The 22,333-nt window shown below is 37.2% G+C and overlaps 2 protein-coding genes across 3 annotated transcripts; one reads left to right on the forward strand and one right to left on the reverse strand.

Annotated features, from left to right (window-relative positions):
- The first annotated feature begins 2,793 nt into the window (after positions 1-2,793).
- On the forward strand, positions 2,794-16,770 carry LOC134856251 (uncharacterized). Of its 2 annotated transcripts, XM_063872594.1 has the most exons (6): positions 2,794-3,041; positions 3,282-3,392; positions 13,414-13,511; positions 15,097-15,224; positions 15,551-15,731; positions 16,070-16,770. In XM_063872594.1, the coding sequence occupies exons 2-6, from the start codon at positions 3,325-3,327 to the stop codon at positions 16,534-16,536; spliced, it is 942 nt and encodes a 313-aa protein (XP_063728664.1). In that variant the 5' UTR covers positions 2,794-3,041; positions 3,282-3,324; the 3' UTR covers positions 16,537-16,770. The 2 variants fall into 2 exon arrangements, with proteins under 2 accessions (XP_063728664.1, XP_063728665.1); XM_063872595.1 differs by lacking the exons at positions 2,794-3,041; positions 3,282-3,392; positions 13,414-13,511 and adding an exon at positions 14,396-14,583 and having other exon boundaries at positions 15,029-15,224.
- A 140-nt stretch (positions 16,771-16,910) lies between these two features.
- Positions 16,911-22,277, reverse strand: LOC134856253 (uncharacterized). Its single transcript, XM_063872596.1, has 4 exons — positions 22,160-22,277; positions 18,108-18,313; positions 17,628-17,691; positions 16,911-17,498 (listed from the first exon to the last, which is right to left on the reverse strand). The coding sequence occupies exons 2-4, from the start codon at positions 18,215-18,217 to the stop codon at positions 16,983-16,985; spliced, it is 690 nt and encodes a 229-aa protein (XP_063728666.1). The 5' UTR covers positions 18,218-18,313; positions 22,160-22,277; the 3' UTR covers positions 16,911-16,982.
- Positions 22,278-22,333: the final 56 nt, after the last annotated feature.

The raw sequence follows: 22,333 nt of genomic DNA on the forward strand, positions 1-22,333 counted from the left end.
CCTTGGGGTCACTGGCTCTCATACCAGATGACCCCTGAGAGCACGGGCTCAATTACCCGATGACCACTCAGGTCACTGGCTCTTTTACGCAATGACCACAGAGGTAACTGGCTCTCTTAATTGATGAACACTGAGGTCACTGGCTCTAGTACCCGATGACCAGTGAGGTCACTGGCTCTCTTACCCGATGCCCACTGAGTTCACTGGCTCTCTTACCCGATAAACACTGAGGTCATTGGCTCTCTTATTCGATATCCACGGAGGTTACTGTGTCTTTTACCGATGCCCACTGAAGTCGCGGAGTGAGAAATGAAGATCATACAAAAACTTTTTTTATGAGAACAGCTCAAAAATTTAAATTGTGCTTTTAAGTTTTGGAATTTGATTTCATATATGCATGTTTATAGGACAAATTTTTAGTTTTTCATCTTTAAACTTGCTTCTTCTTCCAGACAAAAAAAAATTTAAAAGAGAGTAGCCTTTTTAGTTCAAGTAAATGGACAAAATAATTGAACTTAATTCCAATCAATTATAATAGTTTTTTTTTTCAAAAAAAAATGAACATAGAGACAACATAAAAATTTTGCGGTTTTTATTTGCAAGAATTATCGATTACATTGACAAAAATATAGGCAACATTTTCCCATTATAGTCAATTTTTATCTATTAAACTTCCATGTGGGCAAAGCAAAACATAAAGCGGCGTGTTATTGCTGCTCAGTGTTATCAAATTCGATGCGCAACATTTGATTAACTCATGAAAAAGTACTATGTTTTGAACAATAAAAAATTTATTTGAACCAAACTACTAAGAAATCAAAACATTTTTGCAAGTTTCCAAAGTTGAACGCTCTTCTCACTTCTTCTCCTCCCACATCAGATTTACAAAATTCTATATGAAAAAAGGATCTGTTTATATTTGGGTAATAAACATGCTTACCAATTTTGGTGACTGTCTAATAGCCCGGAGAAAACTTGTGAGAAAAAAGATAGGTGGGAACGAACGGTAGATAAGCTTGAAATTTTTCCGATGCAAAGTTAAATAAATCTTTATTTCATTTTTTTCGTTAATTGAATTTTGAACCAGTAGTTTTCCTAGTTTTTCTACCCCCTATATACAAGAATCAATTTTAGTTCGCTGGGGGAGACGGTAGAAAGAACCCTTTTTCTGTAAACCGCATAAATCTAACCTAATATAAAAGTTTTTGGGCCTTTTCTCAGAAAAAGTTCTGCCCTTTTCGTGGTTGCAGACTTAATTTGATTTTGTCTTAAGGTTTCCCCCTCATTTCTTACATTTTTGGGTTCTTTAATTTTCTCAATCTTTTGATTTTCGCTGCAGTTCTTTTTCGAAAATTTAATCAAAATGACTTTTGAAGTTCAAAAGTTCGCGTTCGATAAATTAATGAAAACTTCGGGCAAACATATTCCAATTTTGACCCAAACTCTAAAAAAATCAAAAAGCATTAGAAAAGTTTAAAATTCCGTAGCTTTTCTGACGTCTCTTCTGTTAACTGCAAATTAAAGATATTCTAACAACTATTTTACGAGGGGGTGGGAAAACGAAAAAAACCCATTTCCCAAATTAAAAGCTCTAAAAGTTTTACTTTTCCAGTTTGCTTCCATTTGTTCAAGGGATGATTTTGACTCCAATAACTTATTTTTCTTGAAGTATTTCGCTCTTTTGTATAATTTCCGACCGTGAAACACTTGCTACCAAACTTAGACAATTTTATTTCACGTCAATTTGTAGATCAGTCGAATTAAAACTGATTCTAGGTCATAAAGTGTAGCTTGACAAAGTAGCTTTATAAAGTAGCCTTTGATTATGCTACCAATAAAATAATAAGTGAAATTAATGAGACAGGAAATTGCATTTTTTACATGAAATCTCAAAGTTTGATAGCAATAAATTTACGGTGTGACATTACTTATGTAGCTTATTTCTTCGCATTTGTTTCTTTAATATGAGATTTATGACCGGAGTTAGATTTCGTCAATTACCATACAACCAACCGGCTCTCTAGTACTCTTGTTTTCCAGTCAAGTGAGCTTTTAGGAACCATTACGGCTCCCTTTTGACGTTTTTAAAACCATCAATATAATAAAAAAACAAACACATTTTTCCAGATAGTTAGTTGCAACTTTTTCAACATGCTGCCAGCTAATATTGTAATTTGGCTCTTTTCCTTTCACTCTCCACCACCCAACCCCCCCCCCCCCCCCCCGGCTCTTTTTCTTTCCCCCCCCCCCCCACCTGCAATTTTTTACATGTAAATTTATTGACCACATTGTCCGATTGTTATGAAAATTTACATACAGACCAATAAGGTCACGAAATACATATTTGGTCTTCATACTCAACCTCGTAAAACCACTCGTTACACTAATAAGTTGAAGCTGCCGTGAGGTGGGGGGGGGGGAAAGGAAAAAGAGCCCCCCCCTCCCATCTCACGTAAGCTTGCTTCATTTTTTATGGTGTAATCTTGGGTTGTACAAGGTAAATTCTCAAACAAGACCAAATATTTTTGTCATGGCATAACTAGTCCACATACCAATTTTTGCAACAAGAATCGGAACATGTGGAAAAAAAATATTTGTAATATTTCGCAAGCGGGGGGGAGATCTTGCAATTTTTTTATCATAAAAGTTGTACTATATGTTTTGTTATTAAACTGTCCAACAATAAATCTATTATTCATCTTTTTTCAGACGTCACAACCAGCCAATAAAATGATCCTGTGCATCTTGTGTGAACTTAGTAAAAAAAGCACGTGCTTTTTTAAATTGGTTCTTAAATGCACATATCTGAATTGTAAACATTGTTGTACAAAACCATTTAAATTGTGTACCATATATTTGCATGAAAAAATCGAACCATTGAGAAAAGATCCATTAAGCTTACCAGCTCAATTCAACGTGTATTAGAATCTGCATTTAGACTGTAAAAATTACAACCGTCAAACAACGGTGCACATTAAGAGTGATACGCTCCTGCTGTAGTAATCATAGAAGAAGCCATTTTGCAGATATCTTATTTCAAGGTGAGTAATAGTTTAAGTATGTTTGAAAAAAAGTGCACTGAATCATTGAAAATTATATATTTAAAGCGGCTCAAGACTTTCCTTTAATTTTCACAAACCCCTTGACTCTGATGAGAATGAGGACATTGACTATTGCCAAAAAAAAGAAATAAAAAAATTGCAATAGTTATACTTTCGTTTCAAAAAACTGAAAGGGAAATGTGACTGAAATTTGACGTAACAATTTAACTTGTGTTTTAGCTGAGCAGCTGGGACTCTAAACGACGACAAATATTATTTGGAAATGACTGACAGCAGGTGCCAGAAGAACTTCTACCAGGATTCTGGCTTGAATCGGGGAACAGGAAAAAGGTTAGCAAAATACGGAACCGAGATGTGAATAATCCCATTCATTTTCCCATTTGTAACCCTCCTCAACATACAAAATACTGAAAAAATACTGTTTATCTCAAATACTGAAATAATGCTTCATCTAAAAAAACTGAAATAACTGATCATCTCAAATACTGAAGTTGCCATTTATCTCATCAAATACTGAGATTGCAATCTTTTTAAAACTCTAAACCAGACTGCTCGTATCAGGGCGAAGCCCTGAAAGTTCCGACTGCCTTTTAACGTTTATGGAGCAGTAATAACAAAAAAACATAAAAAAAATAAATGAAATAAAATAAAATGAAAAATTTTTTTTTCTAAAATTTGAAATTTTTTTTGATGAAAATCATCCCCCCACACGCCATATAAAGTAGAAAACAATAGATTTTGCTCCTTTTAACAAATCAGTTATGGCAAATAAGCTTCTTTTAACCAATTTGGAACGATTTCTAAGACGGATTAAATCTCCGCTTACGCGTTAATAGCGCGAATTATATCGCGCGTTAATTGTCCCAAATTGGTCAAAATGGCAATCTTTAAACCCTCATAACTTTACGAAAAATGATCACAGGTGAAATATCTTTTCAAATTTAGGCTCAGGACAACAATAGCTTTCGAATCATATTAAAAATTCCGTCAAAAGTGGCTAGTTAAAAAGTCGAAATTTGTCTGAAGAAAAAAAAACCCACCCCGAGCACAAATATTCCGTTATTTTCGTATCGAAATTCGGAACAATTAGCTTATTTATCTGCAGTCAAAATAATCAAGAAAAAAAATCATTTTTATTTGAAGCGAGGAAGAGCTGAAAAACGAACTCATCAAATAAAAAAGCTCTCAAAACTTTTGACGAGTCAAGGACCGTAATTAGATTTTTAAATAGGCCGCGATGACTTTCTTCGTTTTTTTTTCAAGAAAAATCCTAAAATAGGCTCAGGCACAATTTCATCTTTTCGCAAGTTAACTTTCAAGTTGTTTTTCAATTTAGTTCATTTTTTGTTCAAAAAGGGCTCTTTTCCAGTTTCCCCTCTTTCAAAATACCGAATTTTATGTTTGTTTTACGTGTTATTACGGCTAAATGCGCGATGTTACGCTGTTATGTATGAAAAACAAATCTGTTCAAAGTTGACGATTTGCTCACCATGCCAAATTTCATGGCATTATGACAACGTTAATGAAGTTTTTCACAATTGAAATTGAAAGGGGGTGGGAACTGGAAAAGAAACAAAAAAGGCAAGCTTCACTATCGAACAGCAAAAATGTAAAAGTCACGAAAAACGTGATCAACGTATTTCGAAGGTGGAGTTTAATTTTCAGATTTCACAGCGAAATAAAAGTTTTATTTTTTGATCCAATTTTCTCGAATTGGGTTTTTTTAATCAAAAATGCCACTAATAAACTGTACTAGAATTTCAAAGGACTTAAATGGCATTTTTTTTTCTTTGAAATTTGAAAGTTGAGAATTTTTAAAAAACGAATGAGTGTTTTTATTTTTTTCAAACTGTCTGTTGGAAATGTTATTAAAGGTTAAGGGCGTATTTTAGTTTACAAGGTACTTATGTGATTTTTTAAGCAATGTTTTCATATTCGTGTCGTGATTGCACAAACAAAAACTTAGTCCTTGGGGTTTTTTCCTCACACCTCACATACATCTCTAACTATCTCCCAATTGTTCACGTACAAACAGCTTAAAGTTTTTCACAACTTACTTAAAAATGCGGCCGAGTAAAGAAAAATTAGATCTAAGTTGGTTGCATGGCGAATTTTTGTATAATTGAAAATTTTTGATATATCTGATGGAAATAATTACTCATTGTGCCGACCATTAAAAATGGGGAGAATTTTTGTATTTGGGTGTGTTTTAGTTTATTTTTTGTTTTCCACGCAAATTCAGCTACCACAAATAATCAACGGACAGGGTTGAGGGATTAAAGCCCTTTCAGTCGTGATTTGAATGACCTTAAAAAATTTCAAAAACAAATTCACAGTGTCGAGAAAAACCGGTTTGAAAATTTAATTTTTTTGTCTAATTTCGAGCTAATTAGCAAGGAAGTTAGTAAATGAAATAGCTTATTTAAGCTCAATTTAAGCCGTAAAGTTTACTTAACGCAACTTCGGTGCAACTTTTTAGCGCAATTTTGGGAATCAAAAACTCGAAAATTCAAAAAAAAATCCGCAAAAATTATAAGTTTTTGAAGTTTTTTCTTTTTTTTTGTAGTCATTTTTCTCCAAAATCTATTTTATTATGACTCTCAAAAATACCTAATTTCTATTTTTTTCTCAGGTTTTTCTATCATAACATGCAGAGAAAAACGACACTAAATTGAGAAAACGTTTTTGCATTTTTCTAAGACTGCTGTCGGAACATTCTGTGCTACCTACACAGTAACCGGCTATCCTTTTTGTAAGTTTATTTCTAGTTTTTTGTGGAAAAGTGTCCAGTCTGCTAATAGGCGTTCAAAATTGGATTTAAATTCAGGCAAATTGAACATAACAAATAGTTGTTGAAGAAATGCTCAACGTAAAAACAACAAATCAAAGCCAGACGCGAACCTTCTACCTGTGTTTCCTGCAATTTTTACGCGTTGTCATACCGCTACTGCAGTAGCAGTAATTGTTTATGTATGTACCACCAACCTACGGTGCTTAGTTATTGCTTTTATGGTATACTCAAGGTCACAGTGTGTGATGACATTGAGACTAAGTGAGAGATCAGAGTTGTTCAGCGCTGATCTAGTTCTCAGTAACCAATAACAAAAGAAAGAAAAAGAAAACTAAAATTCAATATACAGAATACACTATTGAATTACCACTTGTTTTCAATTGATATCGCAACGCATATCACATGGCGCAGCCAGCAGGTTTCGCAGCTCAAGATAACAGAACGGATATGGGAATCCCGGTATTTTGGGCGTCAGCGAATCTAGACCCTCCGTGGCCATTCAAAATCTGGTTCGAACAATTTCTCATGGCGGTTACGGTTAAAGAAAATGTGAACCCAAATATTATTTTGGAAGAACCAAAAGACATACTAGAGGAACCACCCCCTCAACCAGAAACACCCCGAGAGGGAGAGAATGAAGATGCGAGAAATGCGAGGACACTTAGAGACAAGCTAGCAAGGGATAGAGTATTGTTGGAGAATGAAGAGAGAAGGACAAGGGGCCCACGAGTCGGACACAATGTTTTCTACAACGAAGTACAAAAGAAATTGGTGTCCAGATCATTTTTGTCTTTGGGTACAGAAGGAAAGAAACGGTTCCTACAAAAGAACTCACATGCTGAAATATCGAAAATGACGTTCAGGGAAATTACAGAACTGGCAGAAGTTTCGTTTCAAAAGGTGAAGTGTGTAACGTACGAAAGATACAAGCTGTTTACGAGAATGCAAGAATCTGGAGAATCTCTGGAATCAGTTCACGCAGGGTTAACTGCGCAATCAGCCCGATCAGAACTGGGAACAATGGAAAACGAAATAGTCCGTGATTTATTTATTTCAAAAATGAAAACATGACATTGCAGGACACGTTGACATTCGAGACCCTAGACCCGGAAGAGGTTCTGAAAAGAGCGATAAAATTCGAACATGGCAAGTTAACCACAATTGCGTTCCGAAAGACAAATGCGGCGGCTACAGGAGGATCAAGTAACAATTACACCTAGGGTGTGAGAATAAAACAAGAACCTGTAATGGCAGTTCGAAATTTGTCAGGGACAACAAAGAATCAAAACAGAAAGGAATCGAACAAAAGAAAAAATAATAACAAGAATCACAACATGAAAACAAAACCATGTAACAGATGTGGAAGGACATTTGATCAAGGCCATCTGAAAAATTGTGCAGCGATGGAGAAAAATTGTGAGAACTGCGGTAAACCCAATCACTTTGCAAAAATGTGCAGATCTCAACAAGTAAGCGAAGTTGCGGAAGACTCGGAAGGATCGGTAGAGGAATGCGATCAAATAAGTGAAAGTGTTGGGTCATGTAGTGAGTTTGAGGTTATGTCGATACAAACCTATCGACCGGAAAACGAGAGAGTTTCAAAATATGTGAAAGATTGAATCAATGAAATGAGGAACAAGTCAAACGCAGAAATGATACGTGTGCAGAAAATAGATTCGATTCGAGATCCAACATTGAATCGAGTAAAATCACTAAAGGCCATGGTACGAATCGATAACCAAATAATACAACTAACAGTGGACACGGGAAGTCCAGTATCATTTCTCAATTGGGCGACGGCGAAGGAAATTATGGAAAAATTAAGCAAAGTAAGATTCATTCCATCAGGAAAACTGAACTTACAAATCAAATTCGTTGATTACAACAAACAACCGATCAGTATACTGGGAGCCCTAAAAACCAATCTTCGGTCGGCGGGCTGGGAGGTAAAAGGCGCTACCTTTCTGGTATCAGAACGTAAGACCAGATGCATCATGGGACTAGATCTGCAAGGACAAGTGGGAATAGTTACTACACAAAAACTAGCGCCAAAGGAACTTACCAGGTTTGACGTGCTCATGTGCGAGCAGTCAGAAGGTTGGAAAGAAAATTTTTTCACTAAATTTAAAAACTTATTTGAAAGACAAAGAATTTCAAAAAATCACACTGTAAGTTCAAAATTTAAATATCCACTATGTCCAATTCAAGAAAAGGGGAGACGAATCCCAATTCACATACAAGATAAAGTTGAAAAAGAAATCGAGAAGTTGTTGACAGGAGATCATATAACAAAACTCGATAAATGTACAAGTGATTGCTTTATCGCTCCGATTGTGATAACAGTAAAAAAGACGATTCAATAAAATTGGCGATGGACGCGAAACTAATTAATAGACAATTGTTCAAAAACAAATATCAAATGCCGAACGTAGATGAACTCATCGATGGGGTGAGCCAAATTGTTACCGAAAACAAAAATGGTACTCTATATTTCACGGTGTTTCACTATCAATCACGCTAAAAACACGTTCTGTTTTTTGGATGACATACTTATTGTGTCAAAGGGAACTGAATTTGAACATGGAAACCTGGTGGAAGCAGTACTAAAGAAATTGGATGCGGAAAATTTAGCATTGAAATTATCAAAGTGCGAATTTTTTAAACAAGAAGTGAATTGGTTAGGTCATCATCTCTCAGAAACAGGGGTTAGACCTAAAATCACTAAAACCGAAGCGGTTGTAAATCTGAACCCGCCGAAATCGCTTAAGCAGTTAAGGTCATTTCTGGGAAGTATAAATCACTTAGCTAAATTTATACCTAACGCAGCAAGCCTGACGGAGAAATTGAGACCACTTCTTAAAGAAGAGAATCAAAAGAAAGAGTTAAAAAACATGAAACTCCCGGTAAAAAATTTGAGTGGGGGGATGAACACACGGTACTATTTAATGCTATAAAAGAAGCGGTTGAAAATATAACAAAAGTATATTATTACGATGCTAACCGAGAAACACGAGTTAAATGTGACGCGAGCCATGATGGGCTAGGGGCTACATTGGAACAACAAAATGATGAAGACCTAAGGGTTCCGATTTCATTCGCATCACGATATCTGAATACCCAAGAAAAAAAATATTCAACAAATGAGCTGGAGTTACTGGCAGTTGTTTGGGCAGTAGACAGATATAAACACTACCTTTTGGGAAAACCATTTATCATCGCAACAGATCATAAAGCGCTTACATCAGCACTAGATGGTAACAAGTCGAATAAAACCTACCAATCCCGTTTGACCCGGTTGGTTGACCGGTTATTGCCATATCAGTTTAATATAGTTCACATTCCGGGGAGGGACATGGGCATAGTTGATTATTTATCGCGTGATCCTTTCAATGATCCCTGGCCCGAATCAGAATTAGACGAAAAGTTTATAGTGGCGACAATAAACTCCTTTCATGAAGCATTAGACTGCATGAACAGTAGGCTCAAAGAAACTGGGTCGCTCGACCGGAACGAAAACGTTCTAGAATGTTCTAGAAGGAATGCAAAGAAACAGTCATCAAGTATTGGTTGCTATAGCAACCAAAACGGTCAAAAACGAACAGAGCTCGACCGGAATGAGAGAAAACAGTTTCCACGACTGCAAAAACAGCTAAACACAGCAGTTCAACATAAACCGATCACTTTTTTGTCAACTCAACTCAACTCAACAAACAGTCAGTCTCAAATAAATCGAAAATCGAAGAAAAATCAGTATCGGAAATTTGGAAGAAAAAAACAGACTCAAGGAACGAGATGTCAGGAAACAGATCGTACGATTGGTGGTCGGAGTCACCACAGGAATGGCGAAACGACGAACGTGAAGAGAGCTTACTGGACCCAAGTGGAACCGCTCGATGTCAAATGCAAACGAACTTTCGGAAGAGGAGGAGATCACAGAGACAGTACAGCGAACAAGAAAAATCATAAGAGGTGGCCGTAAAAATAAAGATAGCTCCGACAGTGAAACCCGACAGGCATCACGAGTGAAATGGCAGCTCGAACCAGAGCAACAACGAGAAGCAGACCAGAGACTACTTTCATTCTGGCAACTAATTGGCGGAGAAGACAGCATACGGGGACCCAATAGAGAATTGGTGGCACACACAGAGGAGGTCAGGGACAGCTCAGAATATGGACAAAGTTCATCGATAACCAAACCAACCGCATCGGCGGAAAGGAAACTAAGTGAGGTGCAGGTCAAATGAGGTGAAATGGACTTGACGACTACAGAGGAGGCTGAGAGTGAAGAAGAAGTGTGTGCAATAGAACCACCGAAGTCGTTGGGAAAACTAAAACTGCCGAAGCAGCAACAAGAGGAGACCCTGAACAATTTAGCAAAACTGTTCGACAAAAGTCTGTTGGCCGAATTAACCACCGAAGACACATGGATGGACCGTCTTAGACGAGTGATAGAAAGAGGGGACAAACAAGGCTTCGAACTAATGGGACTTTATACGAACCCGTTGTGGTCGCAGATGGCAGTGCAGGACGACTGCATCTTGGTGAATAATCGGCTAGCGGTCCCAGTCCAACTAAGACAAGCTGTTCTAAAAAGAATACATCGAGGACATCCAGGCCAAGAGGCTATGCTAGGAGTATCACAATACTTGTGGTGGCCGCATATGAACAAGGACATTGTGAATCTAGCTGAGGAGTGCCGTAGCTGTACCAGATACGGCAAGAATGTAAAATATCTTATTTCGAAAAACGCGTCAAAACCACTGGCACTGCTCACGCAGCCGGGACAGGAAGTACAATTAGATTACGCGTAGCCCATAGAAAACCAAAAAGGAAAAAATAATCTACCTCTTAGTAGCTATAGATAGATTCTCAAAATTTCCATCGGTGAAAGTTACGAAATCTACAAGTGGAAAGTGCACGGTAAATTTCTTGATATCGTATATCGACACAAATGGGATTCCCGAATCAATTCGCTCCGATCAATTTTCAGGCTTTAAAGGGAAAACTCTACAAAAATTTTGTTCGGAACTCAATATCGAGCAAAAATTCTGTCCAGTGGGGGACCACCGAGGCTATGGTTTGGTAGAACGTACAATCCAAACTATAAAAAGAAGACTGGGGGTGATGTTGCTCGAAGAAAATAATAAATCAATCAAATTGTGTCTTATTATTATAATGAGAGATTTGCGGTGGAACAAGCAGAAAACCATACAAGTATCCCCATTTCAAGCGCACTTTGTCAGACTACCAAAAACGGAATTTAAAATTGTGAGGGATAGGTTTTTAAATAATTCTGATTATTTAGACAAAAAACACTTGGAAGGTTCAGCATTGACGGCTTCCCAATTGAAACGCAGAATTGACCAATCAAGAGAGATTCTCAAAATAGTACGAAAAGGACAACTTAGCAGAGATACAAGCCCACTGCACAAGCAGCAACTAACCTCGGACAGGGATAGAGAAAGGGCCAAAGCCCTAAAGGAGCTGCTGGAGGCTAACGCCCGCTGGAACAACGAGAGAAGAGATGCGGCTAAAAATGACATCAGACGATTAGTGGACGAGACTGGACTACTAAATCCTGATCTACGAAAGGAAATGATATATTCATGGGAGAAAAGATTTATTGAGGACAAAGTTGAAGATCAATGTAAATCTCCGCCTAATACAATACTCAGAAAGGACCCGTTAAGAAAAAGTGGACAAGCTCTCACAAAACAACTAAAGGGGAAAATCGCTTCCAAAACAGACTCAACTATCAAGACGTCTAGAGGCTCTATCTATCGGAAGTCGGATATTGCACAATCGAAAACAGTTTTGACACAGGAAAGTTAGCGGAGTGCGAGTAAGAGCCCATCGGCGGAACCTACGAAAAAATTTCAAAGGATCAGTTCCCCGAATTACTCGAGTATTTAGGGTCCGATGAAGAATTGCAATGAGACATGGAGATAGCAGACGCGATGAATCCCATAGATCGTTTTCAAAAGAGCCAAACAGTAGTGACTTCGAAAGACACGGAAGAAAGGGGAGGCCTGAACTTGGCGATTAAGAGAGCAAAACCAAATCTGGCGGGTCCAAGTTGAACTACAGAGGAGAGCGACAAAAAGAAGACGGAGAAGAAAGCTAAAGAAAAGAAAAACCAAAACAAGCAACGACAGCGGACAAGCCAAACTGCGACGGCAGCCGATCCGGAACAGGAGCAATCAACTTCAAAGCTTCAAAGTCGGGAAAATTGGATCATAAAACACAGACAAGCTCTACACCTAAATCAAAACAACGGTCAAAATTGAAATGTATTGATTCCCAGACACCTCCAGAGGACATAATCGACACATTCCACAATCGAAATTTGGCACCTTCTGAGTGGGAAAAGTATGCTGACCAATTATTAAAACGAGGAGTTCAGCGAGTTGCAGACGAGATTAGAGAAAACCCACAACAAATTTCGGAGAAAGATACGACATTCGAACCACCACAAGGATTCTCGGATGAGTCGAGTGCAGAAGAGTCGAGTATCAGGCAAAGCTCCAGGCAAACGAAGAACAAGGAACCGAAACGTTTTGGCGACCCGATAAAGCACTCAATTAAAGAGATATCAGAGAACCTGACAGGGGGAGCACTCCTGAAAACAGCACTTCAGGAATATCGAAAACAACTAAGAGACTTCAAGGAACGAAGTGACAGACCAGTTGAATCAAAAATAGGACGGCTCGAAAGACACTTATTCATGCGAAAATTTGGTTATGCTACGCTAGATGAAGGAGTGGAATGGAACCCGAGTTGGGAAATAGAGCTGGAAGAATATTGAAAATACTATAAACTAAACGTTCAAGTAACCCAGCAACTTTCTTGTGGACTGAGTACAATGAACTCTTTTTAAATAAATTATCCTACTTATGTTGTTTAATTTATTTTTTTTTTCACCGAGGGGGTGTGTCATACCGCTACTGCAGTAGCGGTAATTGTTTATGTATGTATCACCAACCTACGGTGCTTAGTTATTGCTTTTATGGTATACTCAAGGTCACAGTGTGTGATGATATTGAGACTAAGTGAGAGATCAGAGTTGTTCAGCGCTGATCTAGTTCTCAGTAACCAATAACAAAAGAAAGAAAAAGAAAACTAAAATTCAATATACAGAATACACTATTGAATTACCACTTGTTTTCAATTGATATCGCAACGCAAAAGTGTCCAGTCTGCTAATGGGCGTTCAAAATTGGATTTAAATTCAGGCAAATTGAACATAACAAATAGTTGTTGAAGAGATGCTCAACGTAAAAACAACAAATCAAAGCCAGACGCGAACCTTCTACCTGTTTTCTGCAATTTTTACACAGCTTTTTTACAGCTCGTTGTATTTTTTACAGCTTTTGCTAGCGCCTACCCGACATCAAAAAATTTTGAGAAGTAAAGTTCAAACAAAAATTTTAAAAATAAAGAATTGTAATAACGTAAATTGTAAAAATTTAATAATAACAGATTTTATTAATAAGTCACTATACTTTTTGAGCGGTTTCAACGCTAATTTAGGAACTTCAGTTAAGTCTAGTTGGTTTTCAGAGCAATCAGACCCCAGCAGCCCAACGAGAATGACTTCTTCTCTATCAACTACGAGGCAGCAGAGCCCAGATCAGGAACTGAGCCACCTGTTGCCTCAGGTAAGTCCTCAAACTAAGTCATAATGTCCTGTTTTGGATATAAGATCACGCAAAAAAATTATTTTGTTCTCTAACTACTAGTCATACAATGATGCTGCATACGAACAGAAAATTGCTTACAAATTGGTTTATAAGTTTGCAAGCCAAACTTGATTCAAAAGTAGATGATAACTAGTTACCAAATTTGTATACCTCCCCCCCCCCCCCTCCTCAGGGATTCGACCCCCTGCCGACCCAAAGGGTCCCCCTTTTGTACTTTTTAAGAAATCCATTTTTTGCCGACCGACCCTAAAATTTTTCTAAAGGCGCCTTGGGCGCCAATATATACTAACTTTGAGTGGGAGCGCGCGCCAAAAAAACACGATTTTTTTGTCAACATTTTTTAAAAAGTGCCTAAAAACGGCTTTTTTGACCTGTTTTTTCAAAAATTTGCCTGCGGCGCAGAAAATTTGGCAAAAACAGGGACCTTTTAGTGCTTTAGAAGAGCTCGGAAAACGGAAAATCAATTTGTTCGTCAAAATTTTTTCGAAAATTTTTTGAAAATCCGCCCCCCCCCCCCCCCTCAAAAAAATCCTAGATCCGCCCCTGTTTGTATATTGAATATTTAAGTATGTGTGCCGATTAGTATGCCCATTTAAAAACCTGCAGTTGTTTGTTTCGCTCATGATTTTTCACTTAAATTGCTATATATAAGTTTGCTATTCAATTGGCCATTCAATTGACAAAAGTCCCGATCATTTAATCCCGACCATCTTATGATTTAAATGAACACTGAGACTCTAACTTTAAATGAACACTGAGACTCTAACTTTGATTTCGCTGGCTGAGGTCGAACTAGTGCATATGTTGAAGTCGGAATTCTGAGTTCGTCGAGTTCATTTCGCGTTCCAATTAGTTTAAGAAAACAATTGCAAGGCCACTCAAAGGCCAAACAAAAAAATTATTCAAAAAGTTTTTGAAACGATTTTGAATATTTAAAAGATATCTAAATTTTTATGTTCTGAACATTTTAAACTGTAGCTTTTCCTTTTTGTGAATTGTTTACATTTCATTTTAAATCTTATTAACGGGGGTTGATAAATTAGACGATAAGCAAATTAGACGGAGGCACTTAAAAGGAAATTAGACGGTTTTGCAAAACTGCAATTGTGAGAAAATAGACGAAAGTGAGAGAAATTAACTTTGTTTGCACACAAATAAAATTGTTTGTAGACAACAGTTCAATTTCGGTGGCCAAAACCTTAGAAGTCAATCATGCATAATTTATTCAATTCGAAACTCTCCTGTAATATTCAGATTTGACATTTTATATTCATTTGAACCAATTGTTTTAATAGGTATTGACATTTTATGTTCTTTTTGTATTTGTGAAACTCGACTCTTAAGAAAAAATTTTGTTGGCCCTTTCCTTTTCATAGCTTTTTCGTCTAAAATGACAGATCTAGAGAAAAAATAAATTGCTTTTAATTTCGTTTTTGTAGTTATCCGTCTAGTTTGCTTATCGTCTAATTTCCTAGGCCCTTTATTAACCCAATGACAAACAAGAGTGCAATCTAATCGACATCGATTTCTATTATGAAACCAGGTCCTTCTTCCGTGCCATGGGGAACATCTGCAGATGTGAAACACACAGCAGTTGGCGATGAGTTGGCCATGCTGGGCGCAGGTGCAAACCACAATTCCCGGAAACAGTCTCGTGATCAAAACTCTCAAGTAATTAGACCGAACTTGTTTTCATCCGAGTGTTCACGTGCAGTATGTTATATTTTGTTTTTCTTTATCTCAATTATAGATTCTGCGGGTTCTCTCCGGGTGATGCGAACTTGAAAAAATCCGATAATTTTGTTTATTCGCAAAAACTCATACAGACTTGCTTGTCATTACACCTGCAAAACATGATTCTCGCTGTCTGTGATTAAATGGTTTCGTTGTAAACATCAAGCAGCATTCATTGTCAATTTTCTGAGAAGACAGCCCTCAGAGTATAACTTCTTGGAAGCCATCCAGCATCCGTACTAATTTTGACATGCATGCTACAGGTATCTCTGACGGCATCAATGAACAGACAGAAAGAGTTTTATGACCAGAATCCGGAGTGCAAGCCAGTCACCAATCACCACCGGGAGGCCATGCTGGCGGAGAAGAATAAACCAGCACCCTGGGGAACTCAGGGCGATTTCGAAGCTCCCTCACACCAAGAACCAGAGAGACATTATAACGGTACATCGTATAGCAATGTTTTCCTCGCTATATTGTCCTTTTTGCTTATAAAATTTCGACGCTTTAGGTGGCGGATTTAGGGGTGAGGGGCTCCCATAAGGAATTCGACGACCCCTGGTCGTCCTAAAGGGTTCACTTTGGTACTATTTTAAAGACTTTCATTTCTGGCCGAACGACCCTTAGTTTTCCTGAAGATGCCTTTGGCGCCAATATATATTAATCTTCAGGGGTATTTATAACACGGTTATAAGATTTATAGTTCGTTGAACAACAATTTTCGAGCTTCGACAAGCGAACGCATTTAGATTCTTGTCATAAGGAAATCGTTTGTTCGATAGGTAATGGCAATATGTCAGTACCATGGGGAACGACCGACCCAAATGCACCCCACACCAATGGTTTGTCTCACTCCGGATCCGGTGGCAACAACTCAACTCGCAAGCAGTACCTGGATCAGAAATCCCAAATGACATATGAAGATTCGATGAACCGACAACGTGACTTCTACGACCAGAATCCCGAGTCGAAGCCAGCCATAAATCAACATCGCGAAGCAATGTTGGCGGAGAAGAACAAGCCGGTACCGTGGGGAACCCTGCAAGACCTTGGAGGCACTGCAGATGGTTACGACCAAGGATTCAAAGGAAAGCGAAAAGGAAGTAGTCAAAATGGCCACGGTCCCGCGCCTCCTCCTTTTGCAACTGCTTTCAACGACGAGCTTCCGGCAAACGGACGGAAAGGTGGCGGCAGCAGGGGTGGTCAACAGGCGCAACAATCGAGTGTCCAATCTCAAATAACATTCTGAATTCATCCACTTTATATATGATAATTAAACGCTGTGAGAATCAATGCGAGCGCATACAGTAATGTTAATGTTAAGGTTATACTGATGTGACGTGCTTTACCCATGACACATTTTTGAGCTATGTTACCTTGATTCAAATTGTTAGTGTGTTTATGTATCAAATTTGTTGCTGTGAGTTTTGATATTGCTTAAATTATTGCAACTAAAGTCAAAATTCAACTGTTTCCATCCCGATATTTTTGAAGAAAAAAACTCCACAACCAAAGCTGGATATCAATATCAATTATGAGTATGTATTAGACAAACCTTTGATTGCTGTTGAAACTCATATAATTTTTTTTTCTCGAAAACAATGGTTGAATTAAATCAGAAAAGAAAATAATCATGTCAATTAAAACAATAAACTATTGTGATGAAATGAAAGCCGCGATATTTTACAGACATTTTTAGGACTGCTTTGTTTTAATTTTCAGAAGTCCAACCGAATCATCCTCATTATAGATATCATTAGGTCTGTCCAAACTTGAGCCATAGTACTGTTGCTGAGGTTCGTAGTCATAAACTGCCGACGAGCTAGAGGGATTAGTATACTCAGCAAGATCAACAGGCCTGCTGAAATCTGATTGGATACGACCTTGGTTCCTCGCCGAACCGTAGAACCCGTTGTTGTACCCGTAAACTTCGTTGCCGACGTAGTTTGGAACCTCGCAATATGTGTCACTTGGACCAGAAGGTGGACTTAGGGTGACCTTTACAGGACCTCCGGATCCTGAGGACAGCGGACGTTCGGAACCTCCGTAAGGGTTGCCGGTAGCGCTCGGAGGAACGGGGAGAGGCGGTCGAGTATATCCAGTGGCCGTCGAGGAGTTCCGAGGTACCCGGCGGGGTCTATACGAGGATGACGTGGATCCATCTGTCATGTCATTGACGTCTGTGTAGTCATTACGGATGGTCGACACTTTCTAAAATAACATGTTATTTATGATAAGCAGGAAGAATACACTTTTTATACATAAAAGTATCGATTTGCTACACTACAACTAAATCCGACGGCCTTTTGATTAATAATTAATTTTGAAATTGACCTTTACCTGAGGAGGAGGTTTGTGGTCTTTTCCGACTCCAGGGAGCTGAACTATCATTTTATTGTCTGGCCTGAAAACACAAGGAGTTTATACTATCGATATTAATGCTTTTTACTATCTGGGATTACTATCGATATTAATGCTTTTCCTACGTTGAAATAGATCGTTCCAAAACACTTTTTCGATTAGTAATCCCAGTATAAGAAAGAGCCTCTTGTTTCTTTTCCATTCAAACTCACATCACATGAGTATCATTTGTGAGCGTCGTAAAACCAAACATATTTGGAAAAGCGTAATTATTCCCCATGCTCATTTTTTTTTATAATCGGGCTTTGCGCCTCTGATTTTTTTTTACTTTCGCAAGTTATGGGAGAAGAAAGAGCCAAAAATTAAGAGAATTATTGACCTCACTAAGAATTTACAAGGTCGCAAAAAAAATTTAAATGACCAAAGAGCATGGTTTGATTTTAACCAAATGTTTCTTACGACAATTCATTCTTCACAAGCTGTCCAGCCAGACCAGGTGCATCTCTGTATGGAGTGTGCCTGTTAGCAGTGCCCCCTTGATGGTCCCCACAGGGGGGTAGATCAAACATGGAGGAGCAGAAGTCGCCGGCTCCATTCTGGCTGATGTTTGAGCTGTCCAGAATACTGGGAATTAGCACTTGGGGATCTTGACCTTTGAACTTGCTCTAAAGTAACCAAAACATTTTCCAATGCTTGAGTTTTCAGAATCATCAATCATTCCAAATGTGAACGAAATTATAAGTTACTTAATAGAAAATCAATCAGTGCACAATGTAATCAAAACCGAAATTATTGTTTTAGGTAATGATCCTGACCTGCAATAAAGCGACTGACCTGAGTGCAATAAAAAAGTAGACAGGTCATAAACCAATCAGAGGTAAGTTTTCCGGGTTGACCTCCACCCGAAAATTCTGGTCAAACAATTCGACAAATAGTAGCTAAAGAAAAAACGGTAGCCATACAAATTTTTAACATTTTTTCAAAAAAAAACCAAAAATAGTGAAAAAACGATTTTTTTTAGCCACAAACAGATAATTTGGAAAAAAAATTGCATGAAAAATTGAATTTTTTGTCTATTAAGTATTCCAGGCTCACAATTTTATCTTGCGAAAAGATGCTAGTCGTAGAGTTATCAGATTACTTTCTGAACGCGTGAAATGCTAGTCAACTGTATGACTAGCGTTTTTTTTCCAACCTGGGTTGTTTTCATATTTTAATTCTATTTTAATTATGACATTTCTTCTTAAAAATTTGTCTAGTTTTCTCCATGTCAACCATTTTGACAAATTTAAGCGTAAAGAAACTGCCGAGTACTTAACAATATTGATAGGTAAAAACTTGAGTTAGGCTGCAGAAGCAAAAATTACATGCATGAATTGGCCGTTCGATCTTTTTATCCAACAAGAAATCAAGTTACTTTACAGACCACAGTTGGGTTATTAAAAATCATTTTTTCAAAAAGTTATGTTAAATTTATTTTATTTCAAAAATTTCCTTTGTGCCGCGTACCCAGTGTTGAACGCCATTTCACAAAAAAATCAACATATAACATTAAAACGAAAAATTCAACAATTTTATACATCAACTCTACGGGAAAAACATTTTTCATATATTTCACATGTTCGATAATTTCATTATAATTAGTTTTACATAGCTCGAAAAAAAATTTTTTTTACATCACCACAAAAAAGGCCGAGGGAAATGTATTTTTCTTATTTTTCGTAGCAAGATTGTCCTCGGATGTTCCGACTGCTCTTCAATTGATCTCGAGTAGTTTTTAGTTTATTGCAAGTTGACAAATTTTGAAATTTGAATTGATAATATCAAAATTTAGCTATTAAACTTTGAGTCGTATGTGGAAGTTTTACGATCCATTAAATTGCCTCAATTCAATTTGAAACACTTGTGTATTGTGGGATTGTTCACCAAGCATAAACAAGACTGCTCGTATCAGGGTGAAGCCCTGAATGTTCCGACTGACTTTTAAGGCTTATGGAGCAGTAATAACATGAGAAAATTAAATGTAAGAAAAAACAAATCTTGTAACAAATCAATTATGGCAAATAAGCTTCGTTAAACCAATTGGAACGATTTCTAAGACGGATTAACTCTCCGCTTACGCGTTAATAGCGCGAAACATATCGCACGTTAATCGTCCTAAATTGGCCAAAATGGCAATCTTTAAATCCCCATAACTTTACGAAAAATGAACACAGGTGAAATATCTTTTCAAATTTAAGCTCAAGATAACAATAGTTTTCGAATGATTAACAAAAATTCCGTCAAAAATGGCTAGTTAAAAAGTCGAAATTTTTCTGAAGAAAAAAAAACCCACCCCGAGCACAAATATTCCGTTACTTTCGTATCGAAAGTCGGAACAATAAATTGCATTACGTTTTTCACCTAATCATTGAGCGAGCAGTTTATACTGGCCGTGGAGGACTCATGTTAATATAGTGGTGTCGCGCCCCCGCTGGGATAAAAAAAGTCTTAGGGATTCAAATCAGCTCAGCTAATGTTATTTTGAAAAATGTTCTGAGTAAAACAAACTATACAAAACGGAATCCGATTCCAATTTACTTGCGCCAACTTCAGCTTTAGCTAAATATAAGCAAAACTAAGACATTTATGACAAAGGACGCATAAAATGATGCTGCCAACTCTGAGCGATTTGCGAAAAAATTTTCATCAATAAAAATAACAAGACTGCTCGTATCAGGGCGAAGCATGAATTTTCCGACTGCCTTTTAAGGTTTATGGAGCAGTATTAACATGAAAAAATTAAATGACGGATTAACTCTCCGCTTACGCGTTAATAGCGCGAAACATATCGCACGTTAATTGTCCTAAATTGGCCAAAATGGCAATCTTTAAATCCCCATAACTTTACGAAAAATGAACACAGGTGAAATATCTTTTCAAATTTAAGCTCAAGATAACAATAGTTTTCGAATGATTAACAAAAATTCTGTCAAAAATGGCTAGTTAAAAAGTCGAAATTTTTCTGAAGAAAAAAAAATCCCACCCCGAGCACAAATATTCCGTTACTTTCGTATCGAAAGTCGGAACAATAAATTGCATTACGTTTTTCACCTAATCATTGAGCGAGCAGTTTATACTGGCCGTGGAGGACTCATGTTAATATAGTGGTGTCGCGCCCCCGCTGGGATAAAAAAAGTCTTAGGGATTCAAATCAGCTCAGCTAATGTTATTTTGAAAAATGTTCTGAGTAAAACAAACTATACAAAACGGAATCCGATTCCAATTTACTTGCGCCAACTTCAGCTTTAGCTAAATATAAGCAAAACTAAGACATTTATGACAAAGGAGGCATAAAATGATGCTGCCAACTCTGAGCGATTTGCGAAAAAATTTTCATCAATAAAAATAACAAGACTGCTCGTATCAGGGCGAAGCATGAATGTTCCGACTGCCTTTTAAGGTTTATGGAGCAGTATTAACATGAAAAAATTAAATGAAATAAAATAAATTGAAAACTTTTTTTCTAAAATTTGAATTTTTTTAATGAAAATTATCACCCCACACGCCATATAAAGTACAAAAAGATAAATTTCGTTCCTTGTAACAAACCAATTATGGCATATAAGCTTCCTTCAACCAAATTGGAACGGTTTCTAAGACGGATTAAATCTCCGCTTACGCGTTAATAGCGCGAATTATATCGCGCGTTAATTGTCCCAAATTGGTCAAAATAGCCAAAATGGCAATCTTTAAACCCTCATAAGTTTACGAAAAATGGTCACAGGTGAAATATCTTTTCAAATTTAAGCTCAGGACAACAATACCTTTTGAATGATATAAAAAAAATCCGTCGAAAATGGCTAGTTAATAAGACGAAATTTGTCTGAAGAAAAAAACCCACCCCGAGCACAAATATTTCGTTACTTTCGTATCGAAAGTCGGAACAATTAACATATGTTAGTATTTAAATTGAAATATGTTTATTTTTAATGATCTGGCATTAATTTAGATGCAAAACTGATTTATTACTTTGAAAAGGGCTGATTTAAATTAATCGGACAAACAGAATTAAATATAAATTTTTGGGGTAAAATTTTGATTGAGAATTTTGCAGAAAAAAGTGCACATATTAAATTCTGGTCAAATTCTCAGCAACTTTTGTTCTGTTCTTCTTTTGTCTAATGTTGACCCAATTTGAAAAAAATGCGTTAGAAAATTCAAGCTTTGTTCTTTTTGTCCGGATAATTTAAATCAGCACTGTATTGGTTGAAAATTTGCGTGCAAATTGCAATGCGGCGGAACTCCTTCAATTAGTTTTTGGCTCTGGACCATTTCAGAAAAACTAATTTTTCAAATACGTTGATAAAATTGCTCACAATTTTTTGTCACATACTTTTAATTTATGTCAGTAACCTTGTTTTTCAGTTCTCATCTTTTTTCAATTAAATATTTTCAACAACAGTAGGGATAAAAAAGTCATAGGAATAAAAAAATGTTTTTCAATGCAGTTCTTGGTTCATGGTACTAACGTTTTTGACACATAGAAAAACCAGGTCATCCTTGACCCTGTATCTGATCTCGCCACTTTTCGAAGGCGGTTCCACGTAACTTCCCTCCGACAACACAATTTGTAGCAGCCGATCACACTCACACCCATAATCATGCCTGCTGCCAGCACCCCCGCCATCACCAGGTACTCCAGG

This window comes from Symsagittifera roscoffensis, unplaced genomic scaffold (genome assembly GCF_963678635.1).
Source record: "Symsagittifera roscoffensis unplaced genomic scaffold, txSymRosc1.1 SCAFFOLD_671, whole genome shotgun sequence".
Classification (NCBI taxonomy): Eukaryota; Metazoa; Xenacoelomorpha; order Acoela; family Convolutidae; genus Symsagittifera; species Symsagittifera roscoffensis.

Coding starts and splice junctions, on each gene's coding strand:
- LOC134856251 (XM_063872594.1), top strand. CDS start 3,325: ATGACTGACAGCAGGTGCCAGAAGAACTTCTACCAGGATTCTGGCTTG. Junction 3,393..13,413: donor AATCGGGGAACAGGAAAAAG/GTTAGCAAAATA, acceptor GTTGGTTTTCAG/AGCAATCAGACCCCAGCAGC. Junction 15,225..15,550: donor CTCGTGATCAAAACTCTCAA/GTAATTAGACCG, acceptor TGCATGCTACAG/GTATCTCTGACGGCATCAAT.
- LOC134856253 (XM_063872596.1), bottom strand. CDS start 18,217: ATGTTTGATCTACCCCCCTGTGGGGACCATCAAGGGGGCACTGCTAAC. Junction 17,692..18,107: donor CTTGTGAAGAATGAATTGTC/GTAAGAAACATT, acceptor TTGTGTTTTCAG/GCCAGACAATAAAATGATAG. Junction 17,499..17,627: donor ACCACAAACCTCCTCCTCAG/GTAAAGGTCAAT, acceptor ATGTTATTTTAG/AAAGTGTCGACCATCCGTAA.